Here is a 24166-nt window from a genome sequence, read left to right on the forward strand (position 1 = left end):
GACGTATTATTTAATCTTTCTTAAATGTTTAAATAAAATCGAAGGTAGAAAGGGGTACTTGTATAACGTTTCATGAAATGAAAATTTAAAATACAAACAGTTTCATATTACTTTTATTCATATAACCAACAGAAACGAATAGGTTGCAATTTTTTGTTTACAAAAAACAAAAATTTAGTCTAGCAACATGTATTCTTCCCCACAGAACAAATCCCATTTTAATTTCAACTCACATTTCACAAGATTTAGGTGACTAATTTTGAAGAAACCTTTCCATTTCCTGTCATGGAACAGAATTCAGAGTATAATTTTTTTAAAAGTCATTGTTTTGATCTGGCAGTCTCTTATGCAGAGGTCCAAAAAAAAGCAACAATTTGGGAAATAAACATTTGAAAAATGTCAATCATTGATCCCACAGTGTAAATACAAATTCAAAGTGCGATTTTATTTATACTTCAATATTTTATTATTATTTATTTGCCCAGGACACTCTCCTCAAATATCAAATTGACAAATTGACTAACTTAAGCATCAGCCTTTGTCATTTGAGTGGCAGGTCCCTTAAAGTAAGTGAGCCATTAGCAGCAATTAGACTTAACAGAGCAGTGCAGCTCTGTCCGCATTTACATGAGCAGGAAAGCATAACAGGTTTCAGTCTTCTATGGATCGAATGTAGCGATCGTACGCGGCCTCGTCCATCAGCGAGTCCAGTTCCGAAGGCTTGCCGATGGTCATCTTCATTAACCAACCTGTATTGAAGACCAGTGATCAGTTGTTAGAGTGAAAAAGAAGACCAATTCCTCTTTCTGCTCACCATCTTTATAGCAGGACTTATTAACCAGGCCTGGCTTGTCAGCTAGCAGTTCATTAACCTCCACCACCTCCCCAGTCAAGGGGGAGAAAAGCTCACTGGCCGCTTTGACGCTCTCCAGAGCTCCAAATTCATCTGGGACGACGCCAGTAGACAGTTTGCAATGACATTGTACAAGTTATAGGCAACCCTTTTGATCGAATATATCCAGATCTTACCTTGTTGGGCCAGCTGCGTTCCTACTTCAGGAAGTCCACAGTAAACAACATCCCCCAGAGCCTCCTGCAAGGCAATACTTTACATTTTAAGCACATTTGGGCTTGTTGTAACCAAAATTCGGACTAACGTGTACCTGAGCAAAGTTGCTGATCCCAACAGTCCCGATGCCATCATCTTCTACCCGAATCCATTCGTGCTTGTCTGTGAATTTAAGTGCTGAAAATCCAGAGAGGACAGAAATGTCGCATTAAAAATACAAACAACGTGCGTAAATGGAGTTAGCGCGCATGCCCTTTATACTATAGCTGGAAGCTAACTAACATTAGCTAACATGCAAACGACATGTATGATGTCTGCGCTCGGAGAGGAAATACCTGCTGAAAACCGGCTCGACGAAGATAGGCTTCTTTGGAAGAACGATTTGGGGCATGGGTGATGAGATAAATGTGGTGCGGAGCGTATTAGTAAGTGCAAAACTGGAGAAAAGTTGGAAGAAACGCAGCGGCGGAGAAGTGTGCAAGAGGACATCTTTCTTCTTCGTCTGACCTGATAGCGGGTGTGGTGGGCGCAATGCTTAAGTCTTTATTGGTGCCACCTACCGGTCCGGATAAATATTGCACAGGCAAAAAGCCTGAAAGTCCTAGATTTTTCTTTCCTGTATTTTGGCCCTTTGGGAATTTTTGATTTCAGCATTAATAACATTTTGGAATACATTAATTGAAATTTCACTCTGTGATGATGTAATAGACTATTCATTTTTACGATAAAATTATGTACTTCTACACCATTTCCTACATTTATTTTAACACCTAACTGCTACTTTAATGGAGGAGACTAACTCCTTCAAATGTGAAAAAAATGAGAAGTACTCCAATAGAATGTAAACCGAATTCAAGCCTCTTGTATCAGCCATATCCAATCATATTTTAATATTATTTCTTCAACCAATAAAAAATGGCCACAATCACCCCCCCCCCCCCCCATCACAAAAAATCCAAATGTATTGAACACTTTTTATTAATACAAAACAACATAATATAATCAATAAAACCAGTCACGTCCAAGGGAGGTCTATTGCTCCAAATTGCATTAGCTGAAAACTTTTTTTTTTTTAACAAATAACTAAATAAAACCAACTCCCTTTGTCCCGTTCAGGCTTCATTAACTAAATGAATTGCTGTAAAACAAACTAAAAATACACAAAACATATAATAAAAGTGTACACGCGCACCTCCCTTCCTTGCCCAGCCTTTTTTTTTCTAGAAGTGGGCTAAAAAGCTACAAACATAAATAAAGAAAAGCACATTTTGTTTGGCTTTTTTTTTCACAATTACACAGCTTGAGTATCCATCCAGTGTCCACTTTTCCTTCCCGTGATTCTGTAAGTGAGAACCAAAAAAAAAAAAGACAAAAATACGAAAACAAGACGGACGCCGTGACAAAACGGGCAAATGACAGCTTGCTGTGCAGAAAAAGGAGAAGAAGGGGAGGAAAAAAAGGGGAAGAAAACTCCTGCGTGTTGCTAGGTTAGCTCAAACTAGTGGTGGTCCTCGGCGAGGGGGCGTCTTTAGTCTGTAAAAGTCTCTCCTCAAACGGCAGATTGCGAGGAGTGGGGGGAGTTCATGGCGGTGAGGTGGCCAGACGTCGTTTAGGTCGTTCTCTCCTCGTCATTTGTCTCCTGCTTGGTTCGGCGAAGGTTGCTTTTCATTTTCACAAATTCCGGCGTGTTCTCCTGCTCCTCCTCGTTCTTTTGTTGCTCCAACTCCAGCTGAAAGGATGAGGAAATTTGCTGTTTAATTGACTGAATTTTTAGTGTTTTGAGAAGTATGATAATCTAGGCTGAATTTAAGATTCTTGTGCGGGCCATATTCATCGATTATCTTTATTGTTATATTTGAAAATTTGACAGTGGGCCATAGTTTGGAGGCTGTTTTGTGTAAATGGATGTTTATTCGGAATTGACAGTAATCACCTGCAATTAATTCATTTAGTTTTTAATGTATTTTTGAGTTTTTAATGATTTTTTTTAACCAAAATAAGACAATTCAATTTTTGTCCAAATCATCATTAGAATGCCAAAAAACACATTCTTGCATGCTACAAACTTATTATTTTTGGAAAAAATTAAATTTTCCATAACTTGAAGTGACTATAAAATGTGTCCACAATATTGTGTCAAATCAATCCAATAGTAGCACTAACCTGTTCCAGTTTCTGTTGTCTTTTCATGAGCTCGATTTCCAAGTCGCTCCTTTTCATGTGTGCCTCCTGCTCCTCCTTCTGAGCTTTGAGGACTTGCTCTCGCTTTCTCTTTTCCAGAACCTTCTGGAGTTCAGGTTTGTTCTGAGGAGCCAGACCCCTACACACACAAAACAAAAAACAAATAGCCTGTTACCCAGATCAAGAAATCCATCGTCACAAATGGATTCATTTTGATCAATTATTAACCCTCTTTGCTGGATAGGTTAAACACAAACTTGCACCAAAAACGGCCCCGAAGACCGGTTTGCCCACCCTTGATTTAGTCTAATAAATAAAAAACTGAAATGTGAGATCGGTTCGGCCTTCATGGGGTCAAGGCACCCCGGGAGGATCTCACAAGGCGTATCCAACCAATGTCAAACATCGGTTACACTTGTTATTAATGTTCCTCGCGGTGATAACAAACGTGATGTCATGCTCTGACAATTTTGTGGGCTGAGGAAAATTGTAGAGACATGGATTCAAACACTCCTCCCCACATATGATTAATAGCAGAAAATGGGAGTGAAGCTATTGTGCCTTTGTTTAGCCAATCTTGAACAATCTCCCCTATGGTTTCCTACTTTGATGTAATAGCGTGCCGCCGCCGCCAGTCTGGACGATTTAATTAAATGTAGCAGCGAGTCTTGAACATTACATAACTGTGCTCACAATGTTCCGAGGAGGCGTGGGAGTTCTTTTTTTTCCTTTTTCTTTCTTCGACATAATTGCTTAAAGGAAGAAGAAAAGTGTGTGTGTGGTGTTCTATTGTTTTGAATTGGGAAAGGCTGGCAGTGAACATTTCAGTTCCATTGACAGTGATGGGAGCCTTTTTAAAATGCGTACCAGTCGTTAAAATGTCTATTGTAGAATTACTAGAAAGTGATTTGTATGTGAAATAGTCATTGGACGTCTTTGTTGTCAAATATGATCACACAATGCCAAACTTTACGATTGGAATGGATTTGATTTGTCAATGTAATCCTGTGGTACATGTTAAAATATATATATATTTATATATATAACTTTCCATAACAAAGACAATATGTCCAATAAATAAAAGTCAAGAAAATAACAATCAGAAGACCTCAATTAATATAAATGAAAATAATCCAATTGTTCCTTGCAAAAAATATATAGCATATTTTATAATAAATATTTTTATTTACAATAGTGAAAAAAACGTTCTCAATCAATATAAATGAAAATATTCCTATAGTTTCTTGCAAAAAATATAACGTATTGTTTCATAAATATTTATATTTACAATAGTGAAACAAACTTGCTCAATTAATATAAATGAAAATAATCCAGTAGTTTCTTGCAAAAAATATATACAGCATATTTTATAATAAATATTTATATTTACAATAGTAAAACTAACATAAATCAATAAAATAATTACACTATTTACACTAGTGAAACAAACTTGCTCAATTAATATAAATGAAAATAATCCAGTAGTTTCTTGCAAAAAATATATATAGCATATTTTATAATAAATATTTATATTTACAATAGTAAAACTAACATAAATCAATAAAATAACAACCAATTACGCCCTCTTCTAGCCCAGTCATAGTGGGCATCCCTCTAACATATGCCCCTATAGATTTTTTTCTTCAAATTGCACAACGCAGGCGGAGAAAGGCCCTCGGCTGTGACTGTTTTGTAATCTCCATTACATAACATGCCTTTTGGTGCACGCGTCTGGTCTATCCATCCGCAGCAGCAGCAGCAGCACCACCTCCTGCCCAACCCACCGGTGTTTCTATGGTCGTGACTAATTTGACATCAACACAGGGCCACGCTCTCCTTTCTAAAACGCTCCTCTCGCATTCACGTGGCCCATCGTTGCGAAGTAACTCGCTCTCAACACAGCTCCTGTGATGTAACATCTGCCGCTATTAATAACTCTGACACAAAGATGCCAACGTCCAGCCCGGGGGAAGGCGCCAACTCGGCCGGGATGATCTGTCCGCGCCCCCTTGCCGCTGACCCACGCCAACTTTTTTGCATAACGCCACTGTGACGCACTTTTATGCGATGGATTTTATGTAAGAGTCGATATGTATAAAGATTTGATTGCCCGGCCTTTGCGTAATACCACTGCTGGAGGTCGGATGACGTAATTTTTAAAAGGACAGACCCCCAATTCAAGTATTCATCAGGACCGTGAGACCAAGGACGTCTCAAGACGATTACATTGCCTCGGCCTCCATCAGTGGAGGTCACGCCGAGGTGACGTGTACATAGAGATGGCGTGAAGAGCTTTTAAAAACCTTTCAAGTCACCCCATCGGAATGCGATGAGGCGGGGACATTCCGCGTGCAACAGCTTTTCCTATTCGCTGAATTTTTGATGAGGAGTCTAAAAGTCAGGTTTTAAAATCAATGGCTGACACTGATGGAGAATGTTCACTGCATGCCATCAATTAATGATATGATAAAAAAAAAATCATGGAAAGTGAAAAAATATCAGGAAAGTTTGCCTATAAAACAGGCAATTTTGTGAAATCGATTTCCAATCATCTAGTATATTATATTTGTATATATTTTGGAAAAGGTCAAGTTCAGTTTTTCTGTGAAAATTCACTTTGGAATCCACAGTAGTGACTAACAAATCTCCAAATAATGTTTTTAATTTTATTTTATTCTCCCCATGATGGCGCCGTCACACGGAAGCCAGTGGCAGTAGCTCAGTCTACTCTTATTTGTTTCTCGTGTTTTACAGCCCCTCTATCTTTTTTTAAATTACATTTTAATATTTCTTAATACATTCCTTTTTACTTTACTTTTACTTTATATTTTTTACTTTAATAATGAGTGATGAGTATGTTAATACTTTAGTCCTTTTTTTCTGTGTATGTTTCATATGTACTGTTAACGGATGCACTTTTTTATCTGTATCGTATCTTGTGCTGACCCAGCTGTGCTAAGCAAGTAAGTTATTTCACGATTGGAAGTGCTTTTTAGCCAAGGTGCTCATACCGACCTCTTTTGGTTCATGAGCAGCTCCCGGTGCAGTTCCTGATGGTTGCGAGAGTTCTTGACAGGGTTGATCAACTTCTTGGGTTTGATGAGATCGTTGCAGTCTCCCTCCATATAGTCTGGCTCGGCCATGACACTCCTCCCTGGTGACAGCGACAGACCGGCGTCACGCGGATCTGAACACATAAGACCAAGAGTATGAGGTGGGACATTCAAAAAATGATGTTATATGGAAACGAACATTTTGTACAGTACGCTGTGGCGGTTTTTAATGACATGATAATAAGGTTTGTGTAATGAATGCTGTGTCCGGCGAGTTTTATTCCGTGGGCTGTTGCTATGTAGTCATCCTCTGGATTATGTTTAATGACTATAATGGACGAGTTACATAATCAATGGAGAGCGAACCACATGCAAAACGACAAATGACAGGAACATATACAAACTGAGGTATTGATTTTTTTTTAGATAAGCATTTGCATTACTGACCACACAGTTTGCAAGTATGCATGAAAGTATACTTCTCAGAAGCACACTACATCAAAAGTAAACAATATTTATCTCAACCAAAGCAAGTCCTAAACCAAAGTCCTTCTACATCTGTGATCAAAAGTTTTAAGACACGTTCTCATCCAACTGAATGGTGACATGTCTCAAAACCTTTGACGGAAAGTCCATACAAAACTTTCCATTTCAAATGTTAATTTGGCATTTTTAATGAGTAATTAGAAAAAAAGTGACATAATTGTTAATGAGTCAAACCCAGCGCCCAGTAATTTAAACTAAATGTAATAACAACCAATAACTTGTTGTTTTTGGGGATGTGGGAATAAATTAGATCATTTGAAGAAAAACAACACAAGTAAAACAAGAAAACCCCACACAGGAAGGTCGCAACCTACAGGATTGAGTCCTCGATTCCAGAACTGTTAGGCAGATGTGCAAACCAATTTTCCACCGGGCCACCAAATTTAATTTAGTATAATCCTATCTAAATCTTGTATTCCACAATCCAATGAAAAGAACAATATTACATTTTTATACAAATAAAAATCTTAAAATGTATGGATAACACTTGAATCAATTCTATATACGATTTGAGTATAAAACATAAACTTACATAGGTAGTCCAATACAGTTCTTTAAAAATTCGAAATTGACTTTTTTAATATTTGTACACGTTGTCCCGACATAACTTGATTTCAACACTGACCCAAATCCACCCGACCAAAACAGTTGATGTAAAAACAACAGGACAAAACCTCACGCCACTGGATATAAAACAACCAAAACCATAGAGTGTACATGACTGTATTAAAAAAAAAGTCACTTATTTAACTCACCCTGCAGATGTGGAAAGACGGGGTATCTGAACATTGTCGCCATGATTTCTATTTGGGTTTTTCAGTGTCAAGTCCTGAATGCACCGCTCTCTGATTCAAAACAGAGGCAGTCTGGATTTGTCTGTTTTATAGCTGCACTCACGCACTCTCTCTCTCTCTATCTCTCTCTGCTTGCGCACCCCCCTGATTCTCTCCCTCCCTCAATATCTGTCACTTATAAAGGATATCATATTATTTCATCCATTTAAGAGCACGCTCATGTATTTTCCATCTTATCACCTGAAATGCTTCTAAAACGCAATCCAAAATGAGGCAAGTAGGGCAACTATGCAGGGCAGTAAAAACATGTGGTTGGGATTGTTTTCCTAAAAATAATAATAACACAACCTCCTGTAAATGCAACAAACCGCCGCTAGAGGTTGACATTAAGTAGCATTCTGCGATGTCCTGTTACATAACCAAGCTGTCTGAGATAAAGATGATATGATTGGTTGATTTGACTGGGGAGACGATGTACAAAAAGGGATGTTTGCTTGATTGAAAATTTAAAGTAAAAATGCGGTCTATTTACTTTGAATTGGTTGTTTTTCCGCTATTTCAAAATTAATATGAAGGATAAATACGATAAATAGATAGATAAATATGAGTTGGTTACTATTTACTCCATTTGATACATATATCGCTGTCAATGGTAATGAAAGAGTTAACCAATAGCCATAATTGATATATTATCTAGTTGTGGAATTTTTTATTCAGCAAAATGCTTTATTTTTTTTTAAAGAGAGTGAAAGTCAAGTGTGATGAACAACCTGATGTGTGTAAACGAAGCGGGGGCCGTAAAATGGGGGTCAGGTCTGTGCGCGAGCCCAAGCATGCTGTGCACATGAAAGCTGTGTTTTGTTGGTGCCACTAGCGGGGGGCACAAGCTCTCAAAGACTGGCAGTGTTGTCAAAGTGTCCGTTAGCTTAACACATGTGCTCAAACTTCCTGTGCGGCCCCAGGCAGAGGGGAAGTGACATAGTGAGTTCAAAGGGGCCATGCAACCCCAAATTGGGGCCCTCTGCTTCATTTTGCTCTTCCCGCTGCTCTTCTTAAATGTTAGGTTTACTGTCGCCTCTGGTTACATTAAGTTAGACACATGGGTTACATTAATGGCACTGGGAAATGGTGACTAAGTCAAAAACAAAAATGACTGCACTGATGTAATTCGGCAATGCTGTTTTTTTTTGTAATCATTTTCTAGGTTTTCCAACTAAAACAATGGATCAGCGAACGCCCACTTTTTCCAGGAATTCTGGTTGTGACATCACAACCAGAAATTGAAGATTATTTCTATCTTTCCAGTGCTGCACTATCTATTTGTTGACAGAATAATAGAATAGTTGCTAAGCAACAAGATGGATACAACTATATATGCCAAGTTGACTTTGAAATGTTCAATACTTTGATAAAAGTTTAATTTTAACCCACTACTGAGCCAAACAATGTGTTGCCTTGTAAAGGGATTTGACAATTTAATCTACAAAATACTGTTGCTGCAAGGACTTGTTCGTTCAGGGTTGTACATAGCATGCCTACTGCAATGAGAATGTGACATATTTCTCATATCGAGCATGATTTTGTGAATGTTTTAGACACTAAAGCAGCAGGAGTCTTGATTATGACACAAAAATCCTGTATCAAACCCTTCATCTAGGAAAACTACATAGATTTATTTATCTTTTACCGGTTTGGTTCGTGGGCCGCTTTAACGTCAACTCAATTTCATGTGGGCCGGACCATTTTAGATATAATATTTAATTTTTTTTAAAAATATAAATGGATTAAATGACCTGGATTAAATAAAGGCCCTGAATATTAAGTTTCTTATTAAGTCGACACTCATGATTTACTTTCTCGGGCCACACAATATGATGCGGCGGGCCAGATTTGGCCCCCGGGCCGCCACTTTGACACGTGTATTAAATCATATGTCAAAGCATTTGTCAGGTTTTACATTTGCAAGATTTAACCCTAACCCCGACCCCCTTGTGTAAATCATATGTACACCTCAACCCATCTTTTCCATATCTTACTTTTTCTTACGTTTTTAAACATTTTCTTTCATTTCTCATGACCTCACCTTGATTTGTAACCCTCCTAAAGTTTATATACGTTTCAATTTTCAAGCCTAGGGCTAAATATATGTACATTTCTCAGGTCTTTAAAGACTTTGTAGCATTTCTTCCGCAGCTTACCCTCTAAAAAGGTCACAAGGGAAGCCTTACGAGGTGGCCTGAGAAAGAACTGATCGTGTCCAGACTGTGTATTTTCAATTTCAACACCTCAACAAATCTTTGTGTTCCTCCTAGGGAACTTCTTTGGGACAACGCTAACTGCTGTTCCGGGAATCCCGTTACAAGACTTTTGTTTATTGCTCTTGGGAACCAACACACCCTCTCATCCCCAGGCAACACTCCCAGTTAAGACAGAAAATGCAATGAGCTGTCCAAAAGAGGCCGGTGTATACTGCCCGGAAAAAAATAGTAAAGCATTTATAAGGATGCTCAATGAAATGCATTCAGGCATTAAAAGAGAGTGAAGTTGAAGAAGAAGGAGGAGTAAAACTGGGTCAGACAGTCACCAACCGGGAAGTGGAAAGGGGAGTTGGCCCAAGACACATTTCCAGTGTTTACCTCGCTAGCTCTTTGCCATCCGCATGACTTGCACTCACAAAAACCCACAAGCAATGAATCATCACTCTTGTGACTGCCAAAAAATATAATCAATCAATAGACAAAGCATCCGATTTCCATTAATAACATAGACACTTAGAAGGGAAAAGACAAAGTCAACTGAAACATGATTGAGATTGTACAGTGTTCCCTCGGTTATCGCGGTTAATGGGGATCGGGACCACCCGCGATAAGTGAATTTCCGCGAAGTAGGGATTCCCTTTCAAAAATGCTTAATTTGAATTTAATTCAATTTTTTTTAAATTGTTTTTTCTTTAAATATTTTTCTTACCCCCCTGTATACAGTACACCATATAGAATACGGGTAGAGAGAGTGAAATTCATGTTATAACAAAAAACTGTAAAATATTTTGTTTCAATGTAATATTTGTATTTTTTCTTCCAAAAAAATCCGCCCAAAAATTCCAAAAAACATTTCTCCGATGACCAACTTCTCAGTTTCTCTTCCCTCAAAACCCCCCCAAAAACAATAATAATAATCAAGAATTCAACCACAATATTGTGCATGTCATGCCAAAATTTGCCAAACCATAATGAATCTCCATTTGGGGGTCTTTAGACCACATTTGACATTGAACCAGTCAATAAAAAACTTTCAAATTCTATTCAAACATGACAGTTGGAAGTTACAAAACAACACCAAAACTACATTTTGCAACGGGCTAAGAAGAACAAGTTGTCACAAGGCCCAAGAAGGCATGCTCAAATACCATCATAATTACTGTCTTTTCCCCAGCAGCAATTATAGTTGCACTCTAGCAGTTCCACCATAAAGAATGCAGCGCTTAGATGAAGATAAATACATCTTTGCAGCCGACCATCTTATTTCCCCGATCAGGCTATAAAAGGGTGCTAAGGTCAAACAGCTTGGCGGTCATCTTCACCATCTCACCCCTTCTTTCCTGTCCGGGACTGTGAAGTCAACAGCGGAAGTGCTTTTTCAAGGCTTGCCGCAGGGCGGGCGAGGGGAAAATCTCTTTGGACTGGGTGCTGTTGACCACGCCCATTTTGTCATTTGTACACCAGGATGCGTTAGGGATCATGTTTGCAAAATAGAACGGTTAGCTTCTAGTTGTTTAGGTTCAATATTGAGACCTATAAGAGGGGTTTGAATTCGTTTTAGTCTTTCATTACTGTTGAATGCAAGTATATTTTGACTGGGAGAGTTGGCAGCAATTGGCGTTTGCTGCTTTCAATGGTAGTCAAATATAATAATTCAATTATTAGTTGATAATAAAGCAAAGAAAAAAACCTATATTTTGTATCTCACATTAGCAAGCATTCTTTACCGTGTAATAGACATTTTTAAATATATTCATTCAGAAAATAGGGCAAAAAGTAAATGTTTATGCTATTTTTTGCTGATATTCCCTCTTGCAAAACACACACACAAACGCCATTGTGTTAGATGCCGATCCTGGTACTCACCCAGCAGCTTGTCTGTTAATGAAGCGACCATTCAGCCATAAACACGAGAGGCCTTAATTAAAGCACACAGATATATAGACGGGCATTTAACAGACAGCTGCATGGGAGGTCCTAAGGAGGAGTTCGAGTGCGTGTGAGAGAGAGAAAGTGTGACAGAAAGAAGTGCTTGATGGAGAGGAAGCTTGCGGTAAAAATGAACTCACTTCCTGTACGAACAACGTACCAGACACGGGATCGTAGGCCACCCCCCAAAAAGTAACAGTATAGCACATTCAGTGATGTACTTCAAATTTACAAACAATACAAATGTCATATATTTTCGGCACAAGACATATTTGAAAGATGTTCAAAATTGGTATCTCATTTGTCTTGACGAATAGCAAGCGACAATGAGGTCATTTATTTCCATTTTCTCGTATTTCCTGCGTTTACGGCCTCGAAGGGACGGCCTCCCGATTCTCCCACGCTGTGCGATGTCACCAGGGATATGACGGGTTATGGGAATGTAAAAGCACAGTTTTGGGGTCATGAAAGAGAAGATGTGCAGACATTTGCACATACAAGGCCAAGATGGTGGTAGATGTCTCGAGGTATTTCCACATTCTGACTGTGGTTTTCGAGCACGCAGCATTGGGCACTTTACTGTCCTTTTTTTCCCCCCAAAATCTGCTCACTAGCAAGCTTTCGGATTTGAGTTTCTCTGGTTCTGGCACCGAGGCCAGAATGAATCAACACAGTGGTCTACTGCGTTGCATGTGGAAAAAAGCAATGTGCAGCATCAAAATATGACTTCCTTCCCGTTTTCTGTGAAATGGTGTGTTACCTCACCTTAGGAATTGATTTAGTTCTAGAAGTGGTTTCGTCACAAGTCTTTTAGTAGTCATATTTTAAATGTAAAAGCCCTGTTTTGTTCCAAAGCCCTAAAAATGACCCACAAATTTTTTTTAAAAGTGAACAAATGTATATCAATTTTGCATTTGAAACCATTAAAATGAAAAACACATGGCAAACATTGGGTTTTGGTAGCTATGCCCAAGATACATAGGCAAATATCACGATGGTGGACCAACCAGGGCCAAAAGGCATAGGTAAAATAAACAATTTCAAAATAAAATACACCAAGTGTATAAAGGTTTCCGGAAATTCGTAACTTGAATTTTTATTCATATTCAGAGACTAAATTTGTATGGGAAAGCTATTCGTAAGTTGCAATATTTGATAGTTGGGTCTTTTGTAAATTGAGGTATGACTGCAGAAACCAAGTTAAAAAATCAAAATCAAAAATTATTTGTTAAAGATTTTGACTGCCAGTCACGGCAATTGATCTCCAATCCATTTGGAATGGGAACTTCCCAGTTCAAATTGTTTATATTTGCGAAGAAGAGTACATTACCTTGTGTTGGTGATGGTAGAGATGCTGTTGTGGAACACATTCCACTTTTTCTTCCTGGTTAATTGTGAAATGATCCCAAACTTTGAGTAGTCTTGTCTTTTACCGACCCGTTCCTCCTGGATCTGATTTCTACGCGCAGTGGCGACTGACGTAATATAAGTCTGCGGGGGAAAAAAATGACCTCTGTGAAATTTCGAGCCAGATATTTGCTCTAACTATTTTTTATTTAACAATTACACTTATTTAATTCACATTACCCTGGCAAAACGAACAAAAACTCCTATACCTATCCCAACATTTTGGTTCGCTATCGCCACGCGAGCTTGAGGCAGATTACAGCATGAACAAAAGCGCTTGAAAAGCCAGCGACGCCACGTTGAGGAATGTGATGAACCAACAAAGTAATTGTCGGCAAACTACCGCTTATCCAATCACGTCTCTAACTGTTTTTTAAGCGCCGGGGGGCACGTGTGTACACTGTTCTTTCAAAAAAGTTCCAACCCAAACGCTTACCCAAAGCAAATTTTCCACCCACGCCTTGATGGGGGGCACATGTCGTGCACAATGAGGGGTTGCACCTGTCAATGCAAATGGCTCTATAGTCCACCCCTCACAGCTGAGAGGGGGGACACATGTTCCTTCCTATACGTGCATGAGAAGTCCCAGTAGAAACAGGTGGTCTGCACGTGTGTGCACAGTCAAACTGTCAGCACAGTTAGGTATGAATACTACGTCAGGGATTGCCCTTTGACCTGCTAAAACGGAATTAATACCTAAAAATGAAAAATACAAACAAACAAAAGAACAATCTTCTTTTTTACCCTATTCCTATCCTCTGAGAATCATGTGATCAGCCCTAATTTCTGATTGGATCTAGGAAAGCTCTAATTATTGCCAGGTTGTGTTGGTGTTATAATTTCTAGATACTTAAAAATCTTGCTAAACACTAAAAATGACCCAAAATAGTAAATGAGCTTAAATTTCTACAGCACTTTACAACCTTTCCATATTTTTCATGAAGTAAAATTAGCTCGTTTCCAGCATGCTGTTTGGGTTCTGGTATGGAGGAAGGAAGGAAAGGATGTTCTCTAAGAATATACCATTACAATGTATATATAACCCACACGTCCTTCTTTCCACATGATTTTAAAATGAAATATATTTCCCTGGAACCTATTAAGAGGAAAATCTACTCCTGAATGAAAGAATTAATTCAAAAGCTACATCTCCCATGCCTGTTTTACACATACTGTACGGACTGTAACCCTTTCACAAAGGGGATTATTTCAATTCTTCACAGGCAAAATCTCAACAGATTGTGTCTAACATCAGGGGTCCCACTGTACCCCGAAAGCATGAACAATCTGCATCCGGCAGCGCGCTGTCAAATGAGGTAACCCAAAAAAACAGGTCCCGTCTTTGTCACATCTCCAACTTCCACATTCAAAAGCTTTGTGCGATACTACAGTGTTTTCCCCCCCTCATGGCGGGGGGCGTCACGCCTCCCTCCTCGCTTTCCACTGGCTGAGCCCGGCGGGGATGTCCCATCTCATTGGCTACATCACTGCACACCGGGGAGGATTCGGGAGGTTCTCCTTTGTTTACGCGCTGGCTGGGAAAACCCAATAACAACTGTTACCTTAGGCAACCAGACGATCTGCAGTTATCCAGACAAGAATGTGCCTACTCTCAATCTGATGTCCTGGTCAACAATTTCTTATTTTCTGACTGTTTTTTGCATATTTCTAGTTAGGAACAACCAAGGCTTCTTTTGACTTTGTTTCTACATGTGTTAAGGAAAAAGATGTTATTGATACGGGCTAATGAGGATCTTAAAACCAATCCATATCAGGGGTGTCAAACATGTGGTGCACTTTGTGACTAGAGTGATCAAGTGAATGCACTACTGCACTTTGTTCCATTTTCCTATCCACAGTCACATTTGTTCATTTGCCCCCTGTTGTCAAAACGGCCCCTTCAAGGCCATCCTAATATCAGCAGGAACTGACAAACTAAAAAGAAGCATCCGGAAATGACCCTGGAAATGCTCCATCTCTCTATACTTGAACGGTGCTCGGACTTTTGGTCACTGGACGTTTGGTCGCCGGTCTTTTGGTCGCCGGTCTTTTGGTCGCCAGTCTTTTGGTCCCTCTTGGTCGCCGGTCAAATGGTGACGGAGTTTAGCCAGCTCTCAAAATTATATTCATGAGAGAGAGTTTCATATCTAAGAGAGAGTTTCATATCTAAGAGAGAGTTTAATATCTAAGAGAGATAGTTTAATATCTAAGTACTGTTTAATATTTCAATACATTTGACCGGAGACCAAAAGGGACCAAACGTCCGGCGACCAAACGTCCGGTCACGTATTTGAACATCTCAGATTGACAAGGATCTTGGACGTCGTGATCAGGTCCGCCATGATTGTACACTAGGTTATCTTAGAACTTTATTTAATCCCGTATTTGGGAAATTTCTTGGATCCATCTAATGGATCCATATTGTTATTGAAGCCTCCCAAATGACGGTCGCGATCAATAGGGTGCTTTGTGATAGCGGCTGCTCAATAGATGAGCATTTTATTCCATCCTTATCTTATCTCAATTATGAGTGAATCAACATACAGCATAGAACAAACGAAGCAACGTTTCTGCGTGCCTGACTTTTACGTGCCGTGGACACAACGAAAAGTCAATACCTGAATCGTGGCTTTATAATCTAAAGCCATGAAGCAAATGTAAACTGAGCTTTTGTCCTGTTATACGATTGCATCATGCTTGTTTACTTGGCGTGATAAGAGTTCATTCATATTGAAAAATAAAATAGATTAAGGAAAACCGCACAAGGCCAAAAACAAAAAAAACGGCTGCAATAGCATGGTAATCCAATATTGTCTATCTTGTGAGAGGATAAAAACAATGGTCTCAGTAGCCCACATTTGGTGACAAACAGAAAAACAAAGATAGTTGTTTAAATATTTGTAATTCATTTCCACTCATGTCACACCCCAAAAAATATTTTCAATGTAAAATAAGTAAAAGCAGGGACTTTAAGATTCTACAGATCTAACTCAATTTATCTCCTTTTTGAAAATACTGCTGATTAGTAAAGAATAAAGGAATGTAGAAATGTTTACTGTTGAAAGACAAGTCTATCTATCACTCAGTGAGGCAGAGGGCAGTGAAATAGTTTTACAGCCCCTCTATCCTATATTTCTTAATACATTCCTTTTTACTTTACTTTATACTTTTTACTTTAGTGATGAGTGATGAGTATGTTAATACTTTAGTCCTTTTTTCTGTTTAGGTTTCATATGTACTGTTAACGGATGCACTTTTTTATATGTAATTTTTCTGTTTCTTAACTTTACAGCGGGTTATTTTCACCATCTATTGATTAAAATATCTGATATCATGTTTATTTTTTATTATTTTTGCCAATTCCGGCATCAGACACATTACTTCAAAGCAATGAAAGCAACCCCTAACTTGACTTTTCCAAACAAACAGGACATTTTTTTGATTTGTAAAACAGGAAAGCCTGAACTCTAAACTCAACAGTCTCGAATAGCGAAAGTCTTGGGGATCAGTGCATTCTGCTGACTTTGCACCCACAGACGGACCAGCAGGACTGTTTTCAGCTCACACACTGGCGTGGACGCACACCCAAATCCTTTACCGAATACCGTTCTTTTTCTAGGTTAGAACACGCACCGCCAACTCGGTAATGATACGTCCCGAGAGTTGACCCAGAACCACTAATGGACATGTAGCGCGTTCTAGAATGGAAACTTGGGGTATTTCATTCACATTGAAATTCCTTTGAGCGCAATAATAAAATAAAGGCATTGCAAATGTAACGTTTGCAACACACACACAAAAAAAAGTATGTGACAGCATCCACCCTTACGGGAAAACAAGAAATGGAAAGAAAAGAGAGGGGAGGGAGTTCAAAGATCAGAAAACAGATGTAAATCCTTTAGCAAACGCCATTGCAAATGACTAACACATGTGAAAGCGACTTGGATTCGAAGTACGCCAGGACACATCCTCGAAACCCACCGGCTGTCATTTGCAACTGTCACACCCGACCGATTCCTCTAAAAAGTTGGTCAAAGTTCTGCATTCCATAGCGGCCCATTTATTAAACAGTCCACTGTAACCTGAAAAGTTTATGTACATAAGTTTGGTTAAAGTTTGACTGAAAACTGCAAATACGTACAAGTTTTAACAGACCTGTTGCAACATGAATTTGCTCAAGCCAATTGCTATGATGACAGCTCACACACCCATTATACTTGCCCCAGTACAGTGCGCTGGGCTCCAGCACCCCTGTGATTTTATTTAGGATAGTGGTCCAGAAAACGGATGAATATGGACATTTCAGGACTATTTATTAATTTTATTTTACATTAAATCTTTAAATAAGGCTATTTAAATGCAAGACATTAGCTGCGCATGTTATTTTTTTTAATACACTAAACAACAAAGGCTATCAAAACACGCAAACATTAAACAGTACTCTTCAAGTTGTCCACACAAAGATGAATGGAATACTAGAAATTGAATCAAGATAAATACTCTAGTTTGTGAGGAAACGAACCATTTGAACTACTAAACATGTTAGTACTACTCCCGTCCCGTTCGCTGACGATCACCAAAAGGAGAACAAAAGAGTTTGTATTGGTAAACCCTCTATCAGATTTTCGTTTCTTATTTTCATCTTTTCTATTTAGGGTGAAGCTTGCGACCCCCCTCAACTCCCCTACAAAAATCCGCTTTAAAACACACACCCTTGAAGCTCAATCACAACCGATCTGCTTTTGTTACAGGACGCTCGTGAACGCAACCCAGCAAGAGACCCAGACACATGCTCATAAATAGAGACGCACACTCACCACAAAGTCAACCGGCGACACCACTTTTTCTTGCAGTGGCGTTCAAACAAGTAGAGAAAGGGTCAAAAGGAGCACATCTCACGATCGCGGCTCGGCTTCGAGGTGTGCCTTCGTCTTTTGGAAACTGCTCAACTGCTCCATATGCACACTCGGACGGGAACCACAGAATATGTAAATTTCAGGCCAATGGGAGGGGCTTCTGACGTCATCTAAGAACGACACCCCTTCCTCTCATCCTTACACATGTACACGCACACGCCCCTTACATGGTCGTGGGAATTTGGAAAACTGTTTTTTTATAAATATTATTTCAAAAAAGATTATAATTCCTATCTATTGTTTTGACAAAGATTTTGGTGAGATACGGTGTAAAAGTGGAAATAAATCGAGACAAAAACAGTCAACAAAGTGTACTAGTTATTAATGTTGAATATGCGGTAAAGGTAAAGCAAAATATTCTATAATAATTAATCTCATAAATATAAAATAATGTATCATCACAAAGACGAGCTGATCAAAGTTCAATCAGATGAAGGGATTGTTTTGTTTATTTCCTACAGACACACATCCAGACATTTGAAACATGAATTGAAAACATTGGAGTAGGTTAGTATCATGGATGACATATATAAAACAAATTATATAATTTCTTATATGCCTAACTAAGTAGCATGCCCTCAAGGCTCAGTTATTTTACAAGCAAGAATGGGTTGGGAGTAACCACTGCGTGAGCAACTCATCCAACCGTTTCAGATTCATTTTTCTAAACATAGAATTGGAAGGAATGAAGACAACTCCTCATATGGAGTCCATATGTTATTAAGTCAGAATTTTTCTTAGTTCTTTAGGGAGAGGGGTTCACATTTGGGATTGTTCACATACAGTACATCTCAAAACCACTATTAGCCAGCTGGGGGACTTCAATGTGTTTACACACCAACATTGTGAAAGACGCCCCGGGACGTCTGGCAAGGAAAACGTTCATTGCAACTGCTTATTTGTTTCCAAGGAAAGTTAACGTTGCTCATTGATGAAGGTTTGCTATCATATTCACCGTAAGTTGTATATCACAACAACTTGTTATAATTGCAGTCAATTCATGGTAATGTAATTTTATCTCATCACATTTTCTGAACCGCTTTATCCTCATTAGGGTCGTATAGGGTGCTTGAGCCTATCTCCAGGCCTGAGGCAGGGGATAACCTAGCACACACCTATACCTAGGGGCAAATTAGTGTCCAATCAGCCAACCATGCATGTTTTAGGAATGTGGGAGGTAACCGGAGTACCCCGAGGAAACCCACGCAGGCCCGGTAAGTACATGCAAACTCCACAGAGGTGGACCAACCTGGATTTGAACCCAGGACCCCAGAACTGTGAGGCCGACACGCTAACCACTCGCCCCACCGGGCCACCTGTAATTCTCTCGCACTATATATTAATGTATCTAATGCTGAAACGGAAATGGAGGAAAAGTGATCTACATGGCTCAGTCAAAATATCATCAACACTCTTCTATTATTCATAATATTTCATCGTTAATGACATCCAGAGAGAAAGTTAAGTGTGTCACTCAAACTAACACAAACAACGTTAAGCCTACTGCTGATCTGTTAGCATAGCAACTATCTGGTAGCCAAGTGTGTACTTGTAAAGCAAAGATCCTTCATTTTCTGCACTGCTTATCCTCACAAGGGTCAACAAGGGTGCTGGAGCTCATCCCAGCCAGTGATGGGTAGGCGGGAAACACCCTGAAATGTTTTTCAGCCAATCACAAGACAACTATTTACGCTTATAGATTGTTCATCCATTCACTCAATTCTTTGATAGATAAGCGCGATCACTCTTCTCCTTTAATTACATCGACCCGGTCATCTGTCGCAGACGAGTATTCTTCGTGATGTAGAGTAATCTTCTTAGTGATGAGGGGTCGTGAATCTGCTTATCCACCACCCTTCTGTTAAATCTCTTCCATAAACCCCCCCAATTTTCATGGTGTCCGTTTCTCTGCTTATTTCCTGGAATCACAACATACTTGGCATCTGCCCTTCATTTTAAATCGTGACTAAAAACTTCCAATAATTACTGGAAATGACCAAAACGAAGGGAGGTGTTGTTTAAGTCAAATATCCTTGAGGACCTTTTCATAATATTGGAGCATGTGACGAATAGGAGTAATGGTGAAACAATAGGATGAGTCATCAGGGGAGGGGGGGGTGTTCATATCTGACAGAGGTGACACTTCCCTCCAAAGACCTGCCATGCACACTCAGCCTCCCACAAAGCAGGAAACAGATGTGTGTGAAAAGGAATAGCTCAGGTTTAAACGAGCAGATTCACTCATGGAACTAAAAATTTTAACTTTCACTGCTCGAAATGTGTTGAAAATAAATGGGAATTGTGCTCAGTATTTGTTTAAGACACCATTTTATCATGGCTTCCCTTTTCTGTGGTTTAAGATAAGGGATGTGCTTCTTTTACAATGAAACTGTGATGTACACAGGGTTAAATGTGTTGGGACACACCCAGATTTCTAGTTTGAGAAACTTAGGGTTCTAGAAAATACTTGAAATTCTTCCTAAAACCAGTGTGCTATTTACACTTGTGGTTTACCTTTACTGCTTTCCTTGTGTTAAAGACCGGGTGGACCTGTGTGGTTGAATTTCCGCCAACAAATATAGACTAAACGAGGGTTTTTCTCCAAGGGGTGCTTAAAAAATAATCAAAGGATTTGAGGGCCACCTTGAAATACTTCACTAAAAAGAGAATGGGTTAAAAAATAAAAAAGATCGGGTTTTAAAAATGCATTAATTCTCGTGGAAGTGAATATAATACTTTAGCTTTTTTTGTGGGAAATGAATACATTGTGCACAATTGAACTTTGTGTTTTGCTTATATTTTTTGTTAGGTGCCCAAAGATAAGTTATGAGTTTCATTATTTTTGTACTAGGTTTGCAAGGATCTACTAAGGTTAGCTTGAAAAATTGTTTACAGCTGTATTAAGCGAAATATGCAATTATGGCAAGAATTATCAAATAACTGCAATTTTTGGGGCATACAGGGATTACTGTATTATTAATTATTTAGATATGTCAGTTCACAATATGAACTATTTTCTTCTATAATTTACTGTGCCAGAAATCCTTGTCTGTACATGACAGTGTAGCTGTAATTTTTGTATACTGTACTAAATACTGTATGCAAGGAAGGGGTTCCGAACAGAATCTCACGACCCAGAACTGGACTTTTTTGCAGCCCCTGACCCCCCTCTGAGCGCCACTGTTAAAGGCAGATGTTCTGTTATCGTTTAGGCTTTCCCACAGTTCCTGTGTGTAGTAATGCACATGTGTATACATATGTGGGGGGCTTATTTTTGTTTTTGTTTTGCATACATCATCTACATACAGGATATGGTGCATATCTGCAAGTCATAGGGTGGATTTACACCTCATGGTTCTATGATTTGCTCTCAAGTGACAAACCAGAGTACGTCATGCAAGCTTTTAAATGACATTTCAAGACATCACCGAATGAGTTAAACAAGCTAAGTGATACTCAATGGCAGCCAGTGGTATAATTATATGATTGTGAATCAAGTGACTGATAAGAACTTGTTTTTCTATCATTAAGCTGCAAAAATAAGCAGGATGTGCCACCTTAAGAAAAGGAGTAAATGTTAATAATTGCACATAATTGTAGTGTGTATAAACACGCCCACCCACTCCCCCCACCAGCGACCTACTTTGAAATGACTGCTGCTTCACACCCACATTACTCCCACCATATGCTGGCACGTTTAAGAAGCATTGTTGGATGTAAATAAATAAATAATAAAATTAAACTTAAAAATGCTTTATGAATAGTTTCTTGGTAATTTTTACTACCATAATCAACATTGAATAAAGTAAAATAAGCCATTGTCGACCTTGTCTGTCATTTACAATAGAAGAAAAGTAGAAGAAAGCCATTTATATATCCAGCAGCATGTTGAAAATCATTTAAATTTCTTAGGTTTCATGTCTTCATGACTACTAAAATACTGCTCCCAATTTTTAAGAACCCCAAAGCACATATTTCACTCAAAAAATATGACACTGTCGTATTATACGGTATATAATGCCCATTCTGGATCCCATCCGAAATGGATGGCACGTCTCCTAGTGTCGGTGGCACTACGGAATGATCTTTTTCGACATTTCCAAGAGGGCTTTCACACTACTCGGGCCTTAATTAGTCCTAGTGCAAGAAGGAAACAAGGGACTTGTTGTTTCCTACCATCTTTTTAAAGGGATGCCCATTCACACGGAGCTACAAAAACGCCTGAAGACACTGTCATTTGCATACCATGGCCCAGATACGTGCGCACCAACTGCTCTTTTCACAGCCAAATCTAAAAGTGGATTCATAATAGACCCCTCAATGTGAATGTGATGTGTAATACATGTCAAGAAAGCAAATGTTGTGTACATTTGTTGTTGTTTTCCTCCAATGGAAACGTGAAAACAAATTGTACAGTTTCATCCGTGACATCCACGTGGATCGCGGTGCCTGGCGAGATGAGGTTTGTGAGGTCAGCACTGTGTCATCCCTTTAGCACACTTCTGAATTGATGGCTTGTTCTCTAGCTCCATTAGACACTCATATTCTCACAACTGAGGTTGAGCAGCAATTTGGTTGTATCCATGCACAGTCATAGTTCTGGTTGGCGTCAGTATGACATTAGCAGTGTTAATTATGTATGTAAAAGTGTGTGCAAAAATATTGTAAGCAATGTTAAAGAGTGGGAAGTGAAAAAGTACAAACACTAAAGTACCGTATTTTCAGGACTATAAGGTGCACCGCATTATAAGGCGCATCCTCAATGAATGACACATTTTTTATATATATATATATATATATATATATATATATATATATATATATATATATATATATATATATATATATATATATATATATATATATATATATATATATATATATATATATATATATATATATATATATATATATATATATATATATATATATATATATATATATATATATATATATATATATATATATATATATATATATATATATATAAAGCACACTGGATTATAAGACGCCCTGTCTATTTTGGAGAAAATTTAAGACTTTTAAGTGCGCCTTATAGTCGTGAAAATACGGTAATGATAGTTAACAACCAAATAAATCGTACTTTTCGGACTAAGTCGCATTTGAGGAAAAGTAAAAGTGTACACAATGAAGAAAGAAGAAAGATATGTAATGGAGTATAAGTTGCTTTTTGAGAGGGTAATTTTTATTTAATTTTATCAGAAAATTTGGGAATAATATAAATAAAGTAACAATATTAACATAAGGAATAACAGGCTAAATAGATATCTGTTAACATAAGAGTTTTTCAGGTGACTAAAGTCTTAAATATTGACATTACTGTGTGTTTATGGTCAGAAAAAGAAAAAAAAACATAAATATCGAGTAATCCCTCGAATATCGCGGTTAACGTAGACCAGACATGGCCGCGATAAAGGAAAAACCGCCAAGTAGGATCACCCCCATTATTAATACCACAATACTACACTGGACTTCACTATTAGTCAAATACCGAAAAAAGTCCGAAAAATAGAGGAACTAATCATCAAACATGCATTTAAATGAAACTACATTTGTTCTTTTGAAGTAGGATGGGGACCTTTGGGTACTTCAACTCCAGTACAACCATTTTTTTACCCCCTCTGTTTAAATTTGTCACAGATTCATTCTATTGAAATGCCAACGCCCAAGCACAGAGAAAATTACAGACCTGTTGCCGTTTTGTTGTTTTCCCTGACGTCTGCATGCGACATTTACATGCGTGTTCGCATGTGTTTGTAAAAACCTCGGCATACGCAAACTATACGGCATGTTCCTCCGGGGGCAGGCTGTTATTACTGGTTAGGCCAGGCAGATTTATCGAGCTTTACAGCAGCCAGCCTTTTTACTTAGTCTTAATGACTACCGTGAAGTGTGTGAGCAGATGGTAGTGTTGCTATACAGTAAAAAAAAAAGATGAAACATCCACAGAGATGTTTTAAGTTGGTAAATGCTAAGTAATGATGTGAAAAAT

The 24166-nt window shown here is 38.5% G+C and overlaps 2 protein-coding genes across 5 annotated transcripts; both read right to left on the bottom strand.

Annotated features, from left to right (window-relative positions):
• Positions 1-95: 95 nt before the first annotated feature.
• Positions 96-1591, bottom strand: LOC144182171 (glycine cleavage system H protein, mitochondrial-like). The gene is made up of 5 exons (XM_077710239.1): positions 1405-1591; positions 1164-1246; positions 1030-1093; positions 815-946; positions 96-749 (listed from the first exon to the last, which is right to left on the bottom strand). Exons 1-5 carry the CDS (start codon positions 1556-1558, stop codon positions 652-654), a joined length of 531 nt encoding a protein of 176 aa, XP_077566365.1. The 5' UTR covers positions 1559-1591; the 3' UTR covers positions 96-651.
• Positions 1592-2031: 440 nt separating this feature from the next.
• fam107b (family with sequence similarity 107 member B) lies at positions 2032-18224 on the bottom strand. 4 transcript variants are annotated; one of them, XM_077711951.1, is made up of 5 exons: positions 18055-18223; positions 13161-13321; positions 6266-6437; positions 3233-3389; positions 2032-2798 (listed from the first exon to the last, which is right to left on the bottom strand). In XM_077711951.1, exons 2-5 carry the CDS (start codon positions 13198-13200, stop codon positions 2679-2681), a joined length of 489 nt encoding a protein of 162 aa, XP_077568077.1. In that variant the 5' UTR covers positions 13201-13321; positions 18055-18223; the 3' UTR covers positions 2032-2678. The 4 variants fall into 4 exon arrangements, with proteins under 4 accessions (XP_077568077.1, XP_077568087.1, XP_077568072.1 ...); XM_077711961.1 differs by lacking the exon at positions 13161-13321 and having other exon boundaries at positions 18055-18224; XM_077711946.1 differs by lacking the exons at positions 13161-13321; positions 18055-18223 and adding an exon at positions 7605-7774.
• Between the last annotated feature and the right edge of the window lie 5942 nt (positions 18225-24166).

The sequence above is a fragment of the Stigmatopora nigra genome, chromosome 2 (assembly GCF_051989575.1).
Source record: "Stigmatopora nigra isolate UIUO_SnigA chromosome 2, RoL_Snig_1.1, whole genome shotgun sequence".
NCBI lineage: Eukaryota > Metazoa > Chordata > Actinopteri > Syngnathiformes > Syngnathidae > Stigmatopora > Stigmatopora nigra.